This window comes from Anoplophora glabripennis, unplaced genomic scaffold (genome assembly GCF_000390285.2).
Source record: "Anoplophora glabripennis isolate ALB-LARVAE unplaced genomic scaffold, Agla_2.0 scaffold4, whole genome shotgun sequence".
Lineage (NCBI taxonomy): Eukaryota > Metazoa > Arthropoda > Insecta > Coleoptera > Cerambycidae > Anoplophora > Anoplophora glabripennis.
This window is the reverse complement of record NW_019416568.1, coordinates 2,144,386-2,168,578: the sequence shown is the minus strand read 5'-3', so window position 1 is coordinate 2,168,578 and position 24,193 is coordinate 2,144,386. Positions and strand designations below refer to the sequence as shown.

Genomic DNA, 24,193 nt, shown 5'->3' with positions numbered 1-24,193 from the left:
TACTACAGATAACATATGTCGCATGAAAAGTACAGACAACTTTTCCTTTTTCGTGTGTCTGTGTAATCAGTTGATGACTTTTTTATTTAGTAGCTTCTGGAGCAAGTTAAAAATATAACCTGATATTTCAAAACGTCATAAATAAATCCAAGCTTTTTTCGTGTTAAATAAATATTTACGTCAGCAAGGTTCAATTCAGGTTTTTAAAATGTTTTCATTATTTGGAAAATGCAACGTGTTCTGATTAAAGGACTCGCTTTAGTTGTTTCTTGTAAAGAGTGTCCCAAAAGTAACGCAGGTTTTGAATTGCGCGCCTTTTTCATTCCGAAGAGTTGGCAGTATTGTTGCGGTTAGACAAAATGGAGCGTTATATGACGGATGAACGAGCGATTGTGAAAATTCACTACAAGTGCGGAGAGTGTGTAGCCGAGACTGTGCGCAAATTACGTGGTTTTCGGTGGAAGGAACGCCCCGAATAAAACAACTGAAAAGATTAGTTGCCAAATTCCAACAAACAGGTTGCCTCGTACTGGCAAAACGTGTTTTATGTCGAATAAGTTGCTTGCTTATGCTGGAAATCTGGTAAATCTTGGTTTAGAAAATTTAAAGAACGCAGTGAATTTTCCAAGGATGGATTATTCATTAAAAATACGTGTTACCTCTAATAGAAAATAAACTTTATTACAAAAAAAATATTGCAGCAACAGGAAACACTGTCTATCAAATACTTAATAAAAAAATAAAACTAACACGTATACTGCAGATATATTTCATGTTAAATTCCCCATAAGAAACAAAGATCGCACCCACAGTGAAAAAGGTTCCTTGTATCACTACTAATATAGTAGTCACGATATATACAGCCTTAAAGTAGAGTATAAAAATTCCTAAACGCTAGAAAAATTCAAATATACAACCATGCGCGCTTCGTAAAACAGACTTTGAACTGAAATAAATAACAACGTCCCTCTCGTATAAACGAAAAAAAAAACTCTCACATACACAGGTAAAGTTACTCCACCGTATCTCATTCCTGCCTCAAGTAGATCTGCCGGTCCCAGATCTTCTTGTGGTGCAGATCTTGTACCGCCCTGAAGGCCTCGTCCGGATCGAAGAACACCACCTTGGCCTCGTCGCTGGGCGTATTATTTGGGTTGTACCTTCTGCTCACGTTGTTGGTCATATTGTAACCGTCGAAGAAGTCCAAAATCTCGTTCGTCCCCGCCTTGTAAGGAACGTTCTTCATGAACACCGTACATCCGGGATGGGGCGCTTCGTCAAAATGCTCCTGAGGCGGAGCGAACCTAAGCCTGGGTCCTCCCATCCCTCTCGGTCCGAATCTCGGCGGGCCCCTCGTCGGCCTGCCGTCGAAACCGCCGCGGCTGAAGAACGGCCTGGGATTCATGAGCTTGTGTTCGTTCATGGGAGGGTTCTGACCCCCTAACGGACTATTCATGGGAACCGGAAGCCCGGGCTTCATAAGCGGATTCGTCGGTTGGTTTTTACCCGGCGCGGGCGGTACCTCTACGGGCGACGAAGAGGAATTTACGGGAGCGGGTAAGGTGTGCCCGAGGATGGTTTCCATCTCTTCCCGTTTGATGGGCTTGACGGATATGTGGATATTTCCCAGCATGGTGTCGTCCTTCTTAGCAGCGCGTGCCGCTTCATCGGCATTAAGGAACTCGCAGTACGCCTGCCCGGTGAAGCCGAGGTTGTTGCTCATCAGGTGGATCTTGGTGGGTATGACGCCGATGTCGGAGAAAAAGTCCGCGATGTCCTTATCGTTGGTTTTCGGCGGGAGCCTCGCCACACTCAGACAATCGGTGCCGACGTCGGAATCCTTCGAACCGGTCAAGTCCACCTCGTGCTGTTTGTTGATCTCCTCGAAATCGTCGTCCTTACACGGCCGCACCGTCACCTGTTTTCCCCCGATCACGTGGTGGCCTTTCTCTTCCAACGCCTTTTTCGCCACGTCTTTGCTGCTGAACTTGACGTACGCTATGTTGCCGCCGCGTGGCTTCGTGGTCAGGATCAAGGCTACCAGGGGGTGCTGAGAAAATATGTGGAGGATATCCTGCTCCTTGCAGTACGTAGGTAGATCCTCTACTATCAGACAGGTGTAATCTTTGACTTCCGGTTCAGCTGGCGCGTTGTTGAAATACTTCGTTCTGTTCTTGAACATAGGGCCATCGTTCAAACCGTCGTCGTTGATGTTGTTGGGTACAAACCTGTCGACGGCCTCTTCGAAATCGCCGTCGTCCACGTGCGACACGGCTACGGAGATGCCGTTCAGGATCTCTCCGTTCAAAGTCATCGCTTCCTCTTTGGATTTTCTGTTGGCGAATTGCACGTAGACGACGCCAGTCCTGTGTCCACTCGAGTCGTTGATGAACTTAATGCTTTTGTTGCTGATGTACAGCCCATGGAAGAACCGTCTCACTTCCCCGTAGCTACCGTAGAAAGGCTCTAAGGATACACAGCAGTCCATGTAGTTGTCGTCCATGCGGTTGCGATGACCGTCGCGTTGGAAGTTGTGTCGCTGGAAGCGACCTTGGAAATTGTCACCGTTCCCCGGACCCATATTTTGTCTTTTGTTCTGGAAACCGTCGTTAGACCTGCCTTGGAAATTTTGGATTCCCGTAGGCGGCCAGCTGTCTCTGGTTCTACCCTGAGGGCTACCCGTGAAGCTGGGTCCGTTGGTGTTTGCGGCAAATCCGTTGGCCTGTAGTCCCGCAGTCAAGGAGTTCAAAGTCCTCTTTGCTTGTTCCAAGTTGATGGGGAAACCGCTGAGGATGCTAGCAGCTGGAGCTGCAGGCGCCACGTCGAGAACGCTCTTGGCTGGGTTCTGATTAGCCCATATCTCTGGCATGGGCTTCCTGGGATCTCTCTGGAAGACCGGCGCCGCTTTCTCCTCGGAACGCCTTCGGTGGTCCCTGCTGTTCCTACGGTCGCGGTCTCTGGAGCGGGAGCGGCCACGACTGCGACTCCTGTCGCGCCTGCGGCGTTCCTTGCGATCTCTGGACCTAGAGCGGCTCCTGTCTCTGTGCCTCTTGTCTTTTCTCTCTCTTTCCCTGGATCGGTCCTTCCTGTCCCTGGATTTGGACCTAGAACGCCTCCTGCTGTCTCGTTTCTCGCTTTTGATCTCCTTGGACTCCTTCTTTATCTCCGGGACCGCTGCTGGAACGATGGACGGTACCACTGCTGGCATGGGAACCGAGGCCGGTGAGGGTTGCATGAAAGCTGCGTATGACTGAGCCCTGGCGGCTTCGATGACTCGTTGCATCTCGGTGCGTGAACTGAGCATGAGCGAGATCTGAATTTCCTTGATCTTGCCATTGTTCCTGGTGAAGGCTTGGCGGGCGTCTTCGTCGGTACTGAAAAAAAATTTTTATTAGTACCACGTTTTCTTTTCGAAAACCTCGCGTTTGTCCGCAATTTTCTACGCATTAAAATAAGGTTAACGAGCTGCCTATGGATTGAACTAATATTTAAGTAACGCATGCGAATGTATTATGAAATGATTAACTATTTTTAAACAGTTGCTATTCTAAAATATTATCAAGCACCTCTTATTTTCTACTTTTTTGCTTTTTTTTCGTTCATTATTACTCCAGCTAAGTGTAAACTAATAAAAAATTACGAGCAAGACTGAAAAAATTAATTAAACATAATATTTTTAAGAAAAAAACAGTAATGTCCGAAAAAAATTAAACAAATCATTGTTGTATGGTAAATTTTTGGCATTTATTTCTGAGACGTGCTGTATAATATATAACTAGTGAATAGCTAAAGAAAACAAAGTGTACATTAAGCTTGAATGGTCTCATTGTAGTAGGAAACAGTTTGGAAATTGCTATATGTATACAAATCAAACTTTCAGTTGAGGCAAACAGCAACTTCGTATACAAAATCAATTTGAGAACAGTTCCGATAACGAGAACAGAGTTTTTCGGGATAAAAACTGTTACAGTGATTATAGTGTCTTGAAAAATAATATACTTTCTCAGTTTGAAATAACTCTTGTTAGGCAAAATTAAATTTGTGAAATTACCCCTTTGACCGATTCATTTGGCGCATCTAGAAACGTTTTTTTTTTTTTTCACTGCGGTAGAAATACCAAATCAAGGAAAAAAGTATTAATTTCAGTGTCCTTACAATTCTTTTGTTCATACAAGGTATGATACAAAGACTAGCGTCTCAAGGACATCTAGGACCTAAAATAAAAATGCGACACTGCATAAACTCTAAAATCCTAAATAAAAAAATGTTCCGTAAAGTTATACAAGGTATTAAAATAACAGAGATATAACATTAATAGTGTAGCATTCAATGTTACGCTGTAATATACCTATTTTTTTTCGTTCTGTTCTATTATGAGAAAAAAGCGTAACTTCGTTTTTTTATGGAATATGATTAGTCAGTGGTGTACAATTTTACTTTTCGTTGTGATTTTAAGGTAAGTAATATTGCCAGTTTCATCTCTGAATATCGAATATTCAGTCACCCCTATGTGGAATGATCTGAAAAATAGACTTTGAATTTTTTTTTAACCACAGTGAAAAGATCTACTCAATGTTGCTTATGTCTTCAAAATATGCATAAGTTTAACAAAATTTTTATCATGTTACCCTATTTTACTCCCTTATAGGTTAGAAAATGCAGTTCCAAATAAAAACTTTTCATGGGAATGAGTCCACAAATGGAAGATGTATCTTAAGATAATGCACATATTAACACCATCACTGATAGGTACTGTCGGTTTAATCGAAGAAATTATATACGGCTGCAGCTTACAGCTGCGAGGTTTCGCCCAGACGGCGACCATCATCAGGCCTTTGCGTGCCGCTCCGCGCACTCTCGGGACCAAGACAAAAACAAATGCATAAAAACAGTTTTGGTAGCTACCTGAAGGCGATAAATGCGTCCCCCAGCTCGCCGCCGACGATGTGAACGCCACCCTCTGGAATGCTGAGTCCATTGAAGTACTGGCGAATGTCTAGTGCGTTTGCCGACCACGGCAGGTTCTGCAGTCTTATTATAACGCTCATCCTTAACCTATAAGTACAGAAAAGATCTCCTTCGTAAAGTTCTGAATTCGGTCAGTTTTAAACATACTTGATATACATATACGTGTTCGGACTATTTGATGTTAGTCGTGGAAACGGGTGTACTAAGGACATGTGGGGAATAAAGGTAACTACGAGGCTTTTGGTTGTGTTCGCTTGTTTGTAGACAAAAGAAAAATGTCTGAACATCGAGCAAAATACCCTTTGATTTTTTTTATCAGGTTTTTTATGGTTAGAATTTCGTTACGATACAGTAACATGAATATCGCAAAAAATAAAAGGACCCACGCAAGCATTGACAGGCGCGAATCCAAGGGGGGGGGGGGGGCGATCCCCCATAAATGGTCCGAAAAAAAAATCAAAATCAAACAACAAATTAATAAAGATAAAAATGTTTCTTGACTACGTAACCTTTGTTTTTAGTAAAATAAATGAATAAAGATTAAAAATTTTATTTTTCAGTTTTCCTGATTGCATAACTTTTTGTTTTGACACCAGTTATACAAACCCCCTTATTGAATCCGCCTCTGCATTGAGTTATGTTGTTGGTCTTGTATTGACGCTGTAAGGTGTGTATACTTTAACACACTACAGCACATCAGCATGGAGAGATAGAAAATATATAGATGCGGATCTATAAGTGCTATAACTGCTGGGTTCTTGGAATAATGGATATTTAACCATTTAGAATACCCAAACATCTCTCCTTGTGTTTATGACGTCGATTTTAACATTTTTGCAACTCCTCCCTTGTTACTCATAATACAGAAAAAAAGTTTATATAAAAGTTATACAGAATCAAGAAACCTGAACTACAAAATTAATTTTATACATACAGGGTAATGAGTAAAAACAGGACACGCCAAATATTAAATTTTTTAAGTGGAACACCTTGTATATTTTTAAACATATGGATTTCCGAGTAAATTCTATATATGGAAATTAAACAGTTTATCATTTTAGTGCGGGGTTGCCAAGTTATGTTGAAAATTCTTCGAATTTTGAAAAAAACATAACTTCGTAAAAGTTGTATTAACTTTCAACTACTAACACTTGGAACATAATAATTAGACAGAGTTATAGGCAAATGTGAGAAAAAGACTCCTATATTAGTTAATAAAGATATTTTATACAGGGCATTTTTTATAATACGATCATTTTTAGAAAGTTTAAACTTGATTTTCTGAAATTTTTCAAATGGAACACCCTGTATTTTATTCACATATCGGTCCACTTCAACTTTTATTAAGCATGTTCTATATCTAAAATTGTTAGTTTTTAAGATATAGCAACATTTCTGAAAAAACTTAATTTTTATTGTTTTATTGAATTCCACAAATAAATATTAACTAATAAAATTAACTCAAAATGGAATGATAAATTATGAACTGACAAATTGACACAATGTGACAGTTTTTTTCAAAGCCATTTCGTGCGAACGAAAATAAAAATTAGGTTTTTCCAGAAATGTCGTTATATCTTAAAAACTTAACAACTTTAGGTGTAGAACATACTTAATAAAAGTTGAAGTGGATTGATATGTGAATAAAATAGAACAATAAAATATAGGGTGTTCCATTTGAAAAATTTTGGAAAATCAAGTTTGAACTTTCTTAAAATGATCGTATTATAAAAAATGCCCTGTATATAAATATCGATATTAGCTAATATAGGCTATTTGCCTATAACTCTGTCAAATATTTTTTCTCCAAGTGTTAGTAGTTGAATGTTAATGCAACTTCTTCGAGGTCATGTTTTTTCCAAAATTCGATTAAACTGTTTATATTACCATATACAGAATTTTCTCAGAAATCCATATCTTCAAAAATATACAGGGTGTTCCCTTAAAAAAAATGTAATATTTGGCGTGTCCCGTTTTTACTCATCGCCCTGTGTGTTTCAAATGAATTTTGTTCTTTAGGGTTTTTGATTCTATACAGCTTTTTTATAAACTATTTTTCTGTATTATGCATAACAAGGGAGTTATTTTACTTTCTCACACTAATGGCCCACCCTGTACATATTTCTCTATGAGGCTGAAAATCAGTATCTTCTGGTTACATTTGACAGGCCATATCTCGTAGCTGATTTTAACTAGGAACTGTAAAAGTGGACGTAGTGATGTACAAGTGGACGTTAAGTAATTGAGTCCGTGAAGTTTTGGATAACATAAAATAATTTTACATCTAAAAGGTAACAAACACTAAACCAAAGATTAAATTTAAACCAAGTTATAAAAGTCTACGGAAAAATTTTATATACGGCGAAAACCTATGTTTTTATAGCTTCGCGAGTTGTTGCAACAGCAGCCTCAATAACAGTGTTAGGCTCAGTACATAATATTATTAACACCGTAGTTTCTTAAGGTGGCCATATTCCCGGCCGAGAAATAGTGAAATTTCTGGCGTTTTTAGGTACTGAAATCTTTAAAAGTAAAACGTGTAGAACAAAAGTAAGCACAAAAATAAAATCCTTGATGTTTTGTTTATTCATTGTTACCATTTAAATTTACTCAAATAAAATAATAACTAAAAAAAAGCGTTTGTAAAACATGCGTTTGCTGTTATTCTAACCCCACATTTTAAGAATTATTTTCACGTACTTATAAATAAAAGTAAACAATTTTATATGTAGGACTAAGCAAGTAAATGTTATAAGAATATTTACATGTGGAATTATATATAAAAAAGTTAGTATTTTCGTAGATTTCAGTACCTAAAACCTTGATGGTTTGATCGTTTTTTGCACCTGTTTATTCGTTTTACTGCGGCGTCTTTGAAAATACCCAGATGGCATGACATAACATTACTATTATTTGATAAGCTTTAGATTAGTCAGTTATTAAATGTTTGAAATTATTTGTCTTTGCGGAAAACACTATTTAAAGAATATGGGGCCCTTAAGTAATTGAGTCCGTGAAGTTTTGGATAACATAAAATAATTTTACATCGAAAAGAAAGGTAACAAACACGAAACCAAAGATTAAATGGAAACCAAGTTATAAAAGTCTACGGAAAAATTTTATATACGGCGAAAACCTATGTTTTTATAGCTTCCTGAGTTGCAACAGCAACCTCAGTAACAGTGTTAGAAGCTCAGTACATAATATTATTAACACCGTAGTTTCTTAAGACATCGAGATGAAAAATTATGCATACTTTTATCGACCTTGTAATTTTAATGAAAAAATAAGATTGAAACGCAGGAAGAAAGGATTATTTATAGTAGTAGGCGACACTATTTTTTTTTTTGGCTTATAGTTAGTCCACATCTTTGTTCTTTAGCTGAGATGTTTCTTACAGTTTTTCCACTTCAAAATTTTGATTCATGGCTTGGTTTGCAAGATTTTGTAGTTTCTTTGGACACGTTACATTGAGCCACTCCCTGTTGTTGTTATCTCATTACTAAGCTTTACGAATATGACACTAAATCCTATAGCTTCGCATGTATTTATATTGTGTAGTGACTCTATTTGTTATGCAATTCGAGTTAAATACAGGGTGTTTCACTAAGGTCGGCGAGGTACGATATTAGAGAAAGTATAGGCCCTAGAGCTTCGGGAAAAAAAATTGATTAATAAATCGATCAAGAGAAATCACTGGAAATAGTTTTCAAGTTCGTAGCTCGGTAGCTAGGGGCGCAATCTACATACCAAAACATCGAGTTGAATTTTTCTCAGAAATGTTTCCTATTCAGGTATATTAAATAGTACAAATATGTATGGCCGGATTCATAGCGCATAACTTTTGTTATTGACATTCTATCTCTCGACAGAAAGGGTGATGTCTGATCAGAAAAATGCATTTTTTATGGATTGGCTCATTAAAAGCCCATAGTATTATACCTTGTTGCAAAGGTCTTTTCATGGTTTATCTTGTGGTGCATGCGTAATGTCATTTACCTCAATATGGAAACCTATATATGGCGTTATTTCAAAAGAAAGAAGTTTTATGGATTTTTCTCAAAGATTTTAAATTCAACGATATAGTCTTTCTTTACATAAATGAATTCAGCAAAAAAAAATTGATGAATATAGTATAAGTTCGGAATTTCTAACGAACATTTATTTATTTGCGCTTTTATCCAAGTTTATGTTGTTTCGCGTTTTCTTAAAAAAGTGAAATAACAGGATAAAATCTTTTATAGGTTAGTTTGAAGAGCATAAAAATAGCTACGTTTTGATGCCAAAAAGGGTTCGATAACTTTTTTTGTTATTAAGTCATTCGCAAAAATAAATAATGATAATGAATTGAGTAACACGACGCTAACGAAAAGACATTTAATTACCAAAATAAAATACGTTTATAAAAGAACCTACCTAAACTCACGCAAATGAGATATTGATATTATATAAAGAAATACAATTAAATTTTAACAAAAGTAAAGACGTTTATGCTCGAAATGCATACCATTATTTTCAATGCAGAAATTTAACCTTTAATGCTTGTTTTTTTCCCGAAGATCTAGATTCTAGAATCTAGAGCCTCTACTTTCCGTAATATCGTACCTCGCCGACATTAGTGAGACAACCTGTATATTGTTTGCTCTTAGCACAAAATATGTGTTTCAAGTTTGATAACTAAATATTTAATGTTAAATAGATTACAATTTACAATTAATAATTTAATTTAATTACCTTATTAAATTAAGCTTTTACTGAGGTCTATACTTCAAATCAATTTTTTTTAAGAATTCGATGTCCAGTGTCCATTCACAATATTAAAACTGACGGCGTTTAATCTAGAAACAATATTTTTGAATCATAGACATTAGGGTGGCACAAATATTTTTTTTCATGTCTCTTGTGAAAATATGTTAATTTATCATGTTTTAAGAGCCCCCTCAAAAAATCAGCTCTGAAATTTTTTTTTAGAGGTCGCTCAAGATTTTTAAAAATTTCCAAAATCGTCAAAAATTTATTTTTTTTCTCGTTATTTTATCATTTTCTAGGTTGAAAAAAATCTCGATTCTGAACATTTCAAATCGATATTTAAATTTCTAAAGGTGACTCATAATTATTTTAACTTTAAAAGTAGTGTACCTAAAATGTTTTCGAGCTACCTCTAAAAATAAATATGAATGAACTAATATATTTTCTTTATTGAATTTAATGAACAAAATAATAGAAATGAATCACCAGACATTTCAAAAATTTACAACGGCACTGTATCAAATATTTATAATTTTTTAAAATTTAAGTGTCTCGTAATTTATTTCTATTCTTTTGTTCATCAAATTGAATAAAAAAAATTATTAGTTATAGTTGACATTTATTTTTAGAGGTCGCTCGAAAACATACACTTTGAAAATTAAAATAATTATGAATTACCTTTAGAAATTAAAATATCGATTTGAAATTTTCAGAATCGGGATTTTTTTCAACCTAGAAAATGTTAAAATAACGAGCAAAAAATAAAAAAAAAAATCTATTTTTGACGACTGAAAATATTTAAAAATCTTGAGCGACATCTAAAAAAATTTTTTTTTGAGCTGACTTTTTGAGGGGGGTCGTAAAACATGATAAACTTAACATATTTTCACAAGACACGCGAAAAAAAATATTCGTTTTTTTTTTGGGCCACCCTAATAACATAGGTATAAAAGGTTAAAGGATCGATGTCTACAACTCCCTTTGATCTTTTCGTGCTTCAAGTGTGATCTTTTGCCTCAAGAAGTGTAGTTAAGCACCAACAAATGACAAATGTACAGGTGACTCAGTGATACACAACCCAGAAAATAATTAATTAAAAAAATGTAGCCTTATTTATTCAAATCTGTTAGTAAAATTTTTAATTTCAATGTTTTATTTTGTTTGATTAGAATTAAGAATTTTAGTTTCAAGTATAATGGATGTTTCCTTACATCTGCGTACGTGGTCCACCATTTACTCGATTTTCCTTATGAAACTCCCAAGACGGGTTAAAAACAGATGATTAAGAAAATTTCTACAAATTATCTGAATTCTGAGTATAAACGTCACTTTGATGTAAAAGATAGTTAAAAATCTTAACTTCTTTATCAAATAATTTTCCAAAAGTCAGTGGCCTCCAAGCCAAAACAAATTTCCTTAACAGATGGGGATTTCACATTGAAACAATGCTTCTCCGTTTTTGTGAGGCTTGTAGTAATTTTCGGATTCACAGAAGAGAAAGGATAAGGAAGTGCCTCAGCCTTAAGCATTGAGATAAGGCTGTAGATTTTACTATTTAAAAATGTATGACAAAAAAAATTTATACGTTTCACATAATACTGCTTAATCGCTGGTCTTCTATATACCCTGTTTGGTATAAACGTATAAGGGCGGTCTTTATACATTTTCATATGAAACATATACAGGGTGTTACAATTCGCTTCTCACTACAGGGATCTCGGAAACGGTAAGAGGTACGAAGTAGCTTAAATGGGTGCAAAGTTGCATAATCAGGGGACCAACATTATGCCTCTAAAAAATCAAAATCAAGGTTAACATGATTAGTAAATCAAGGCTAACATGATTAGTTGATTTTTTAGAGGCATAATATCGGTCCCCCGATTATACAACCTAACAAACAGTAGCTTAAATGGGGGCATTTAAACTACTTCGTATCTCTTACTGTTTCCGAGATCCCTGTAGTGAGAAGCGAATTTGTAACAGCCCGTAGACGTGAAGCACTGAGTCACGTCGTTCGCACCTTACAGCATTTATAGGAAGAAGATAAACACTGATATTCTGAGAAAAAAAAACCGCAACTTTTTCAGTTTCTTGTTATTAGCGTTACTGTGGAGTTTTGTTGCAACTTTGCGGCAACGTAGCAAAAAATAATCATTTCTTTTTTCCGCAATGAAGTTTCCATTGTGATCAAAAAACAACTATGATCGTTCTCCAGTCGAACTACCAGACTTATTGGTCCTCATCCGGATGCCATACGGGACATCAGAAACAGCTGGATTGTTCGTCACGCACCAATAAGTCTACAACCGGTCTATGTCTGGTGGTTCGACTGGCGAACGATTATAGTTATTTATTTAGATATTGAAATTATTTCAATGCTAGCGAGATCAGATAGCCAGCAGAGTTGTTTCCTACATCATCAGTTTATAGATGATATTGGTAATGTCTTTTGACTGTTCTAACACTTTTGAAAGATTGTAAAGCCGATTCGAGAATTTTATCGTATTTTGAACTGTTCCAAGACTGTTGTGATGTATTTTATATTTTGTTCGTGTCATCAAAGTTGTCTCGAAACCAGAAATCATCTCCAGTCAATGAAATTTTATTTCAAGAAAGTCTGGACTGATAATCTTACCAAAGGAGCATCATTTTACGGAAGTAGACTTTCAACAGCCCAAAATTTCAAAAAGTTTTATTGTGATTTGTTTCAATCAAAGAACGCATACATTCTAAGAAACTTTTCTTAATAACAGTATGCTGTATTCCTATGTATGAGCGCTCCTAATTACTGAAAAATCTTTGATAGAAAAACAAAGTCTAAGTTGGCTCAAGTCTTTGCACAAAACTCAAGTTTCTTATGAGAAATTTAATGCTTTGTCTCATACAGAAATGTCTGCACTGATGAATAAAATTAATTTCTCTAAATTTCCAAGGCGTACTAGGTTTACGGATTTGAAATCAAGACACATTTTGTTTCACAGAACAAGCAGAGCTGAATCACAGCAGGCCATCACCATTTTTTTGTCCCTCATGAGTGTCTTTCCACCCATCATTGGATATGTTGTATATAAAGACAAACAGGAATATGTTAGGAAGAGGTTAAAGGGTCATAAATCTCATCTGAGGCATAACAATGAAGACAAGTTGAGTGTCGGACAAAGTTGTAGTGAAACTGATTTGGGCCAAAGCTTTAGACAGTAGCATTGAAAATCCAGGAGAATTGAGAAGTAGGTCTAAAGCGATAGCGAGTTTGGAATCGCTCAAAGGAAATGCAAGGACCGGATAGACATTTATCAGTAAACACAAGTGTAAGTACCGGCCGGAGGAGTTAATTTCCAATTTCACAAATTCTTCTGAAGACCCGTGTCTGTCCAAATGTCAGAAGTGTAAAACAACAATGTGGCAACCAGTCCCAAAAGTGTTCGGACACTTTCAGATTATGTTCAAAATCCAGTTTTGGAAAATTCTTTTACAAAAAATTCGTGGTGTGATATTTTATTTTTTCATACCATACTACTTACAGATAACTTCTTCTGGCGGACAATAATCAGACTTACTTATTATTCAACCTTACTTTGTGCGAGTGAATAAATTTCTATTTACACTCATATACAAGATGTAACAGCGACGTTGTGATAACCTGTCCTTTTCAAAATTAACAAAAGGACAAGTCACATTTTTTTGTTAGGATGATTCTTATAACCCTTTGCGCGCTTGGTATTTTCATTCGTTACGATTAAAAAAATTGCGATCGGAGTATTAATAGCACATTTTGGACTTTTCAGCTCAAATAGAACACAGAATATTTACGCTTGCTGCCGTCGCCGTCGTGTTCCATTTTGGTGGCAAAATATGCCATCGAGTTGTACTAATGTGATCGTAATTGCTTAATCGCAGTGAGCGAAAATTGCCAGTATGTGGGTCTACGGTCTAGAATCCCTGAAGATTGAAAATGAAATTACCAAAATGTATTGAAAACATCGACTTCAAATTTGGTACACTATAGTTATCATTAGTAGTTAATTTCACGTTAAATAATATTGAAACGAAACAAAAATAAAAAATTGATTACACAGATAGTTTTGGATTAATATAACTTGATCTAGTGATTCGGTTGATATCTATAGTGTATTATAGTCAAAATAACCGACTTCAAAAAAAAAAAGCGGAAACAAAATCGATTAGTTTTTATGGTTTAAGTCCCATGTGCTGAAACCTGGTAACAATCTCGTTACCAAAACGTAATATGTGATGTTATTTTTTCTATAATTTAGGTATTTTCAGTAGGTAGCAACTCGATCCACGGAACAGCTTTTACGAGGTAAAAATGCCCAGGACCATTCGTTGGATAACGCTTCAGTATGCTGCGAATGCTGATACAGAAAATACTCAGGATAGGGTTGAAGATTTACAAGGTTTTGGATCACTGAAGAATATGTTAAAATTTAACAATTCTGATGTGTACACAAATCGTTATATATACAGTCCGTGACATATTTATTGAGGCAGAAGACCTCTGCGTTACTTGTTTGGAATTAACCGCATTCGGCGTGCTATGAAATTTGCCGTCAGTGTCTTTTATCTCAGTTGTCGAACGCGGTTATTTTCAAGGAAGTGACGCAAGTGAGGGTTTCATGGAATTCAACCCCAATAAATATCGAACAGACTGTAAAAAATTAGTTGTTTTAGGTAGGTGTTAAAAGTTCCTGTAATGAAATTATTGCTAAGCTAGTTCTATTGAAATCACTCCAGTCAACACATGAGTTTTTGCAAGGTCTAAATTAGTGTCAGAATATACAATATTTTAAAAATAAAAATAAACGTTCATTTTAAATGTGATTTATTTAATTAAGTACTATACATATATCTAAATATTTCATAAAAAATTGTATTAGACACAACGTCAACATACGTAAATGTACAAATTATATGTAGGTATGAAATGGACTGTTGTTGATCCTGATTCTTGAGTTTAATATTTAGTTTTTTTTTATTTTTGACTTAAATATTACAACTATTGTTTCTCTGATCTTATAGAAATAAGCACTTTAAAATAAACTTCGTCGTAGCATACCTACCTTTCTACACAACACTTTTCAAAACCAGGAGGAAAGGTATAGGATTTGAAAACGACAAAGATTATACTTATAGAATGAAATAAATACTGTTGCGCTAGCGAAAACGCTATCCTGAGTCCCTCTAATTAGATACATGATAAAAAGTTGTCGTTTTATTTATTTGCTAGATATAAAAGTTCTACCAGGTGACATTTAAGCAAAAATAGTCGTAATAATTTATTTCAAAATCCAGCAAAACTTTGAACTCAGGATTTTGATTAGATGTGGTATAGTCTCTCCGATCTCAATTGAAGAACCAATTAGTTGTCAACAAATGGCCTGGCAGTGCAGTGCAGCAATGCGGAATTTGGTGTGATTCAGGTAATTTTAATTTATTATAAGCACCTTCTATTAATCATTCATATTATAATTGCGAAAGGGAGAAATAAGAGGGATACTTTGTTGACTAATTATTACAACATCGCATTTTGGAGACCTTTTGAATCGGAACAAAACAAAATTTACCAACAATATAATAAAATTGTTTGAGGACATAAATAATTAAGATATGTTGTTGGTCAAATGAACATATAATAAAAATTTTCTACACATTATATACAAATTATTATAATTTTCTACCTTTAGCAGAAAACTTTTTTAGGGACGCCCATGAAACTCATTCAATTTGATTGCTTGTTTTTTTATGCATGTTCAACTGACTTCGGANAGGACATAAATAATTAAGATATGTTGTTGGTCAAATGAACATATAAATTTTCTATACATTATATATAAATTATTATAATTTACCTTTAGCAGAAAACTTTTTTTAGGGACGCCTATGACTCTTTAAATTTTATTGCTAGGCGTTTTTAGAAACGTTCAACTGACTTCGAACACGAGGAAGAAGAATCAGGTGCTTCAAATTGTCGGTAACATAACTGCAGTTTTGGTAGTTTTCAATAAGAATTAGGAATTAGGGTCATTTTCATATTGTTGTAAATTGTAAATGTAATTTAAACAAAATTTAAGAGCTCAATTTAGATCCTTTGAATTTTACATTATGAAAGTAGCCCTAAATATAGCGTGGACATCCCTCCAAAATCCTCGTTTTTAATAAATTTTTTTATATATTGTGGCCTTCTATTTGTACTTGTTTGAACCAATGAATCAGTCGGCAATTCATGACATACTGCGATTTTTTTAGAAACAGTTCTCGGGGCAATCATATTGGAGACTTTTTTTAAATCTGGCTACATAACCTTAACCAGTATCACTTAAAAAAACCCTTATATTTCAAATCTCATCAATTTATATTGAAAATAACTCTTTTTTAAACATGCCCACAAATTTTTTATAAATTTTGAAAATCTGGAAACATAATTACTGATAGAAGTGATTTACAATTGATAAAGTATGGATTCAAAACTGTGAAAATATGAAAATTACGAAAATAATAAATATAAAAAAATGTCGATGAAATTTAAGATATAGGGGGTTTTAAGTAATAAACAAACCTAGTGACTTACAAAAATCGTAGTAGGCCATGAATTTCCAACTGGATCGCAGTTGGTTAAAAAAAAGTACATCTAGAAAGCCACTACATATAAAAATAATTTCAATGGAATTGTATGCCCCAAAAAAATTGAAAGGGGTGTCCTTGTACTTACTGGGCTACAGTATATGTGACATTTGTTATATTTGAAAGATTTAAGTACAGGAACCGTGATTTTTCCAGAGAATTATTAAATTATTTTACTACTCACCAATTTAGACGTCTCGTCCATATTTATTTTTAACATTATAGGTACGTATTACTTAATTCAGATGCATGTTAGATTCTAGTATATGTAGTTAAATAATAAAAATTTCGACAAGCACCAATCTTGTTGTTGTTGTTCCATTGATCTACCTTTCGCTTCTTCAAAGATTAGAAAAGTTTTAATGTTGATGTCTTCTTCAGTCAAATAATTCTGATCCCCACATTACGAAGATAATAGTTACAGCTTCTGGCGTTTGTTGAATACTAATGTTGAATGCATTGGAGGTTTTCTTGGAATACGCATGCAATTCAAGTTATTGAATGAAATTGAATCCATATTATCAGTAGAAAATTAACTGAATGATGGAAAACCCTTTTTCCTCAACGATCGTCGTTTTTAAATAATTGGTTAGTAAACTCGAATGTTCTAATGGGTCAAAGGAGATCAAAAAGTATATATTATGAAAATTTCCAGACAGTATAATAATACACAGTGTCCCAAAATTAGTCTGTCAAATGTCATCATTAGATTATACGTTCAAAAATGAGAAAAAAGTTCCGATCCGTGTTTATTATAACTTTTTCTTTTATTTTTGAACGTAAAATCTAGTAATGAAATTCTGGGAGGCTATTGGAACACCTGATTTGGTTACTAATACATTTTCGTAGGATGAAGATTTAAAATAAATTTTTCCCTGAAAACAATAGTTCAAGTCCAAGAACAGTACTTTCCTTGTGGTAAAAATCATATAAATTTTAATTTCGAAATTTTCTTTTATACTTTTCTATAACACTTTATATTTATTAGAAAATTTTTCTTATTTTTTAACACAGACGTAGAATAAGTTCGGCAGGCTATCATCTATGTACACTCCACCTATGTATCATCACCTATCATCAGCAGAGTAGTTGCAATAGACACTTAAGTAACAGATTTTCAAAGTAAGGAGAATGTCAACTTTTGGGAGCATTCATTCTATGACATAAGCAATATATCTTTTATTATATTTCAATTTATTTCAATATTGCTTTTGTTTTCCAAATCTAGATATGCGAACTAACATCTCTCTGTCTAGGCATCAGGAAAACTTAGGTCGAAAATAGGTACGTGTAACAAAAACAGTTGATACTTTTATATTTAAACTGTACCTTGATTAACTGGAGCTTAATAAAAAAAAACACAGAACTGAAATCCACAAACACTAAACCTTAAACACTGTTCTGCAGATCTAAAGCGGAATAGATGTAATATAAATGAATTAGTTTAGAATTTCAGTAATAATTATATGCACAGATAATTAGTAAATAAGTTTATGCAGGTAATAGAGCAGGTATATAATCCTTTCTTAATAGAAAATGTATTTTAAAACGAACTAAACACCCTTAATTATTAGTTCTTAGAGGTAAATCCAAGAATATTGGTAATTACCAATTACCAATACTCTCGATACAAAAAGTATATATTTCTAGAGCAAAACTAAGATATAAAGTGAAAAATAAAATTGCCTAGGATCTAAGCACTTTTTTTTTATGATAGACAAACTTGTCAATGGGATTTTAACAATAGCAAATATTAAAATTTATAATAATTAGGGTATTACAAAACTTTTTTTACGGTACTGCTACCGTAAAAAACAATATCATCTTTATATCAGATTGTCCTCAAGAGTTTTCATTTTTATTGGTAAATATAGCATGTCAAGTTTTTGTATGCTTTGTGGGGCAAATGTAATTTTCTGAACAAATTTACAGATTACTGGATGAAGCCAGAATATCTCATTCGTGGAAAGTTATATAATAAAGGAATTTATATTTTTATAATGTGAGGGCGTTTATATGAGCAATTTTTTGTCCAGTATTTTAGAAGATCTAAGCAGGTTAGGAATAATATCTCTTCACTGTACGAGTTATATAAGTTTTCTTCAGGGTATACGACAACTGATAATACATTCAAAATAAAGAAAAAGGGCATATTGTTACCTCGTTTGTTTATCTTACGTTTCCTGAATTTTGCACGTCTATTGTACAGAGAATACATACAAACACATGAATTAATCACAGTTATTGAGTATTTGCTGGACAAAACAGGGAAGGTATATTTTCTGATGTTTACATATTCTTCGTGATGTTTCAATGCGAAAAACTAAAGGAAGTTCCTCTAGTTTAGCGTTAGACTTCGTCACTTCCTGCATGGATCTACTTGTTCTATCACTTGTCTTACTAAAAGAGCGTTTTTTTGTCTATAAAACGCCTTAATCTACTTCAGACACCAGAAATATTAACTTAGGAATGCCTCAGGGATCTATATTGGGTCCATTAATATTATCTGCATCAACGTTGTTTGCTTAGCATTGTAAAATCCAACGTTATCACTGATATTCTGCGTAGAGGACAAGGTATTTGATTTTGTAGTTAAGAGATACGAGTACAAATACTGGTATTTTGTTTGTCTCTGTACATTGACCTGTCCCAGACATCTTTATGTCCCAAAGGATTAAATAAATATGCCTATTATTTAGAAAGTATTATGAAAAATAAAGCTACGTTCTGAAACCACATTTTAGCAGTCTTAGACTGGTAAGCATAATGCAAATTGTTTAGTTTTATTATATGAATGCATATGGAGGTTAGATTAATTAATCACTAGGAAGCTGGTAGAAACTTCCTATGATTGATTACACAATATTTAATTGACGAATAGAACATCCTCGCTGACGTATTATAAGTAAAAATATGCTTTCGCTGCTGACGGTTTTCCCGTTCGAATTAACAGACACCTGTTGTACATTATCAACTTTCTAATTGGTAATAGTTGATAATAGTCGTCTAGTTCGTTTTTGAATGCATAAATAATCCAAATTTCTGATTTCTCCACATAAATGACACTTATTCCGTAATTTTATAGTTTCAGTTTCTAGAATAATTTCACTTCGCAGAGACTCGAAGCAGAAATGCTTAACAAACGAAATAAGTTCTTGTGGTCAAACTTTAACAGTTGATAAAAGACCTCATTCTAAAACAAAAGGAACTCTAGAATATCGACGTCACTGTATTAGTTTGGATTTTCGATAAATGCATTTAATTCCGGTTTCTCTAACAAAAAAGAAGTCTCCTGTTTCATTCGGAAAAAATACCCGAGCCATTTCTCAGTATTTTTTTTTTAAAATTTAACTTACGACGTAATCAATCAACCGAAAATTATTATCTACTAAAAAAAAATCATTGGTGGAGTAATTTAATTTTTTTTAGGGAGTTTGACGCCTCAGAAAATTAAAGGTGTCTATGTACGCCCATGATTTTTCTTTAATATAATCAAATACTATTTAAAATTGTTTTTAGCAAAATATCCTTATTTTTTCGGGAAATGAACAGGTTTAGCGTAATTTTTTTATATTTACATTATCCTAAAAGTATTTAATTTTTTAAAAATAACTGGAAAATTACTCATAGTAAATTTCTTTCTAAATTTTAACATCTGAAAATGAATTTATCTGTACTTTTTCTTAGAACTAGGTCTCAGTAAAAATAACTATATAAGCAAAACATACCATAAAAAATATAACAAAGGGAAATATTACAAGAATTTAACTTGTTTGTGAAGGCGCATATGTAGATAAACCGTTATCTAGTCTGCGCATTGGCCCAGAGAAGTAAATCATTAAAAATATGTTCAATTATTATTGAAATACGATCTTGTCAATAATAGGAATTGTGAAACTAATAACAATTGTGTTCTCATCAAGAAAAACAATGCCTACACCTTACTCATATTTACGTCGATTGCTTTACTGCAACAATTATACATTCTATACCAATAGCGGCCAATTGTGCGGAAGAGGGGATGGTATACTAATATCTCGCAGAGTCATAAGAACGACCAACTGGTGGCAACAATTACAGCACAAGACTGAGGAAAGTTAGGAACGTCCTCTTCTATCTCGAACTGCTGACATTGCTGTCTTGGGTGCTAATTGTAGATGTTCCCAGACTATTTTGCAAGACAGTGTTGCCTTAAAGATGAATTGAGAAATTCGCTTTAGGATTGCGTTAATCATGTTCTATTTGTTTGGCAAATAAGAATATATTACTCTCAAGCTTATAATATTTTATTAAATACGACGAAAGATGGACGACTGAGTATCGACTGATCGAACAATCGACGTTTTTTTATTCGTATTCTTTCAGACAATGCCTTTTGTCATATTGAAGAAATTTTTATACTCATCGTTAAAAATAAAATGTACTAAACACTATAGTAAATAATATAATTATATAATTTTAACATTTCAACGAGTATTAAGAAAAAAACAACTCACCTCAAAATCAAATTTTGAAAACAAAGCGTTCTAATCAAACAATAATTTTTATAAAAATCCTAAAACCATCGGCTGCTCTCAAAGCTGCTCTTTTCTTCTAGTTATGTTTTAAACGTTACTATTAATTTATTTAGTAGTTTCTCCTTAATTTTTTTTTCAAAACAGTTTACATTAAACGTCTATGCCCTGGAAAAAATTCTAGTTATTTTAAATTTTTGTCTCTTCCATTTCCCAGATCATAAAATTGATATTGATGACTGTGTACGAATTGCTATATATTTTTTTCTATTATCCCCAATAAAACTGTCATAGTTTTTCCGATCTCAATTGAAGAACCAAGAGGTTGGCGGTATGTACCAGGTTCGGTCGCTGACGCAGCAACTCGGTATTGAAGTATTTAAAAAACTTGTTCCCATATTTATTTAGCCATACCCATATACAGGTCTGGTGGCCCAGTTGAAGTATGAGCAAACGCGGCACAAACACAGCCGCACTGAACGATCTGGACATAAATTCAGTTGTCAACAAATGGCCTCACAGTGCAGTGCAGCAATGCGGAATTTGGTGTGATTCAGGTAACTTTAATTTACTATAAGCACCTTCTATTAATCATTCATATATATAACTGCGAAAGGGAGAAATAAGAGGGCTATTTTTTTTTTTTTACTAGTATTATTACAACATGGCATTTTGGAGACCTTTTGAAACGGAGCAAAACGAAATTACCATCAATATAATAAAATTGTTTCGAAGACATAAATAATTAAAATATGTTGTTGGTCAAATGAACATATAACAGAAATTTTCTACATATATATAATTATTTATTATTTACTATTTATTATAATTTTTTACCTTTAGCATAAAACTTTTTTAGGGATGCCTATGAAACTCATTTAATTTTATTGCTAGGTGTTTTATACAGGTTCAACTGACTTCGGAAAGACTACTTTACTATAGTAGCTCCCAATGTCTATACAATCATGTTTGAGCAGAATTAACTACCATGAAAAACAGAGAACAGACCTTCAGGAGAAAACTTAGGTATAATGAAATACACGTGAGGAAACTGGTGTTAAATAAAAGAGTTTTCTACAAAACACATATTATCAGCGATATGTTGATAGATATAAATTTTATACTCGAAGGATTTTTGTAGTGTTTGCATTATTTAGTGTTTTATATAACTATGCAAGTATCACATTTTAAAAGGTAAAATCATAAAAATAGTTCACGAACTGTCATATTTCAAACTTCAATTCAATTTTTACCTTTTGGAAATACAAAATAAAGAAGAAAAAATGCCAACTGGATCATTGTATTTGGTCCAACAAACAAATCCAGAAAACTACTACATATATAAAAAAAATCATTCGAATCGTCAATCACAAAAGGTTAAGAATAGGCTGCAGGTTGTTATAGACCACACTGTATATATTTTTGGAAATTCGAAATATGCTTTTATTATTTTTTGTAGTCTTCAGTGGCCATAAGCCATTAAGTTTTTTCCCCCACGCTCCCATATGAGAGAAAATAATCGACTTGACTTGAAAAGTGAAAACGGCTCAAAAACTTTATCTTTGTAAATCTTAAAAAATCCCACACACCAAAACATTAATAAAAGAGAAAAAGTTAGTACATGAACTGTTGAGGTCAATATTCGCAATTAAAAAGTAATAAACAAAATATATACAATAAAAAGAAAAGTAGAAGCTTAATTATTTTTTTTATGTGATGAATATAGAATAGAGTATGCCTGAAACATGTACTGTGAAATGAACATTTTAATGAAACTAGAATAGAATAGAAAAAATAACATACAAATCGAACGTTATTTAGGTTAAAAATATTCCCCGAGGGAAAATATTTAAAAGCTATTTTTATGACCCACTATGGTTAATGAAAATTGCCCTGGAAATCGTGATAGTACAATTTTGCAGCTGCTCACCTCCCAATTAATTGTTGGTATAATTGTAGTATTGATAAAATTACTTTTCATTCAGATAAACTAAACTAAGAGATAAGCATTTCATTCTATAATTAACATTTCGAGAAGTTATTGGTAAAAAATCAGCAGATTACAATTAATTATTCGATGAAACAGAAATTAAAATTATTTCATTCAGAAAAGCCAGTAAGAACACAACCTTTTGAATGAATTGAGCTATACAAAAAAAATAACTGTTATGACTAGCTTCCAAAAAAAATGTTACTTGGTTACGAATATTTTCAACACAAATAACAATAGATGTTAAATAAAATCTTAACATAATGCTGTATAGATTTAGGTAGGTATATAGAAATTTATAGTTGTGCAAAAATTTGTCAACTCACAAAAAAGATTATTTGTGGAAAATAAATAAAGGAATCAATTATATAAAATTCCTAAATAAATATGTAGATAGGTATCCAGTGTGGCAATACATCTGTAAGAGAAAGTCATTATAAATAATTTTTAGCGTCTCTGTCGATTAAAATGAAGTTACGTTACTTGAAACAAAAATAAACTTGAAACGATTAAAATAAAAACAATTTGAATAAGAGTTAAATAAAAACATATTTTAACTAATTGTTTTGCACGAGAAAACTAGAACACAGAACATACAAAAATGTCAATATATTCCATGAATTGAGATTTCCTAGCGTTGATCAATCATCGTGCAGTAAAATGTTGCGACTCAGGTCAGCGAACAAAAAGGAAACTTTATAATATGCGGAAATACCACTTAAGTAATTTGTTCCCATTGTTGTTGCAGCAACAGCCATTTTCGAGGTGCAGAGATCAATATCTTGGGAAGGGATATTGATTTTTCACAAAATAAACACACCCTTTTTGATTGCAAGCACTAAAACTCTTATATTACACTTATTATACAAATATAACTAAAAGGCACACGTGTAAATGTTAAATTTAAAAGAGGTTTGTAAAATTTAACGATGAACTTAGTCAACTAATTTATGTATGTTCCACGACGCCATTGCCTCACAAAACTTTCTAGAATTTATAATTTAGTAATTTACAACTTACCTCACGAACAAGTTATAATCTTCGCCAAATACTGAATTATTTAAATCATAACAAATAAATTATCCGAAGAATCTTGAGGAAAACTATGGAAATATTGGAAAATTTGTCACAAAATATGCAGGCGTACTCTTCTTGTCTCTGACAATTGAACAAAATGGAGACAGGAGACAGGCGCCTGCGTAGATCACATTTACACAATTTGCCTTCTCACGTCTCATTCGACCTTTGTTCAGGGCTACTAATCCAGCAGATTGTAGGTATCGCCGTACGATGTACGACAAGAAGAATTGTCGAACTTTTGACCACTTTACAC

General features: G+C 33.6%; 1 protein-coding gene across 2 annotated transcripts; it reads right to left on the bottom strand.

Annotated features, from left to right (window-relative positions):
• Positions 1-655: 655 nt before the first annotated feature.
• On the bottom strand, positions 656-24,026 carry LOC108917436 (epithelial splicing regulatory protein 2). Of its 2 annotated transcripts, XM_018724025.2 has the most exons (3): positions 23,881-24,026; positions 4,906-5,055; positions 656-3,374 (listed from the first exon to the last, which is right to left on the bottom strand). In XM_018724025.2, the coding sequence occupies exons 2-3, from the start codon at positions 5,046-5,048 to the stop codon at positions 1,028-1,030; spliced, it is 2,490 nt and encodes an 829-aa protein (XP_018579541.1). In that variant the 5' UTR covers positions 5,049-5,055; positions 23,881-24,026; the 3' UTR covers positions 656-1,027. The 2 variants fall into 2 exon arrangements, with proteins under 2 accessions (XP_018579541.1, XP_018579542.1); XM_018724026.2 differs by lacking the exon at positions 4,906-5,055.
• Positions 24,027-24,193: the final 167 nt, after the last annotated feature.

Bases quoted from the DNA above. Each gene is read 5' to 3' on its own strand.
- LOC108917436 (XM_018724025.2), bottom strand. From the start codon at position 5,048: ATGAGCGTTATAATAAGACTGCAGAACCTGCCGTGGTCGGCAAACGCA. The intron at 3,375-4,905 runs GTAGCTACCAAA...ATTTTTTTTCAG, and splicing joins GACGCATTTATCGCCTTCAG to TACCGACGAAGACGCCCGCC.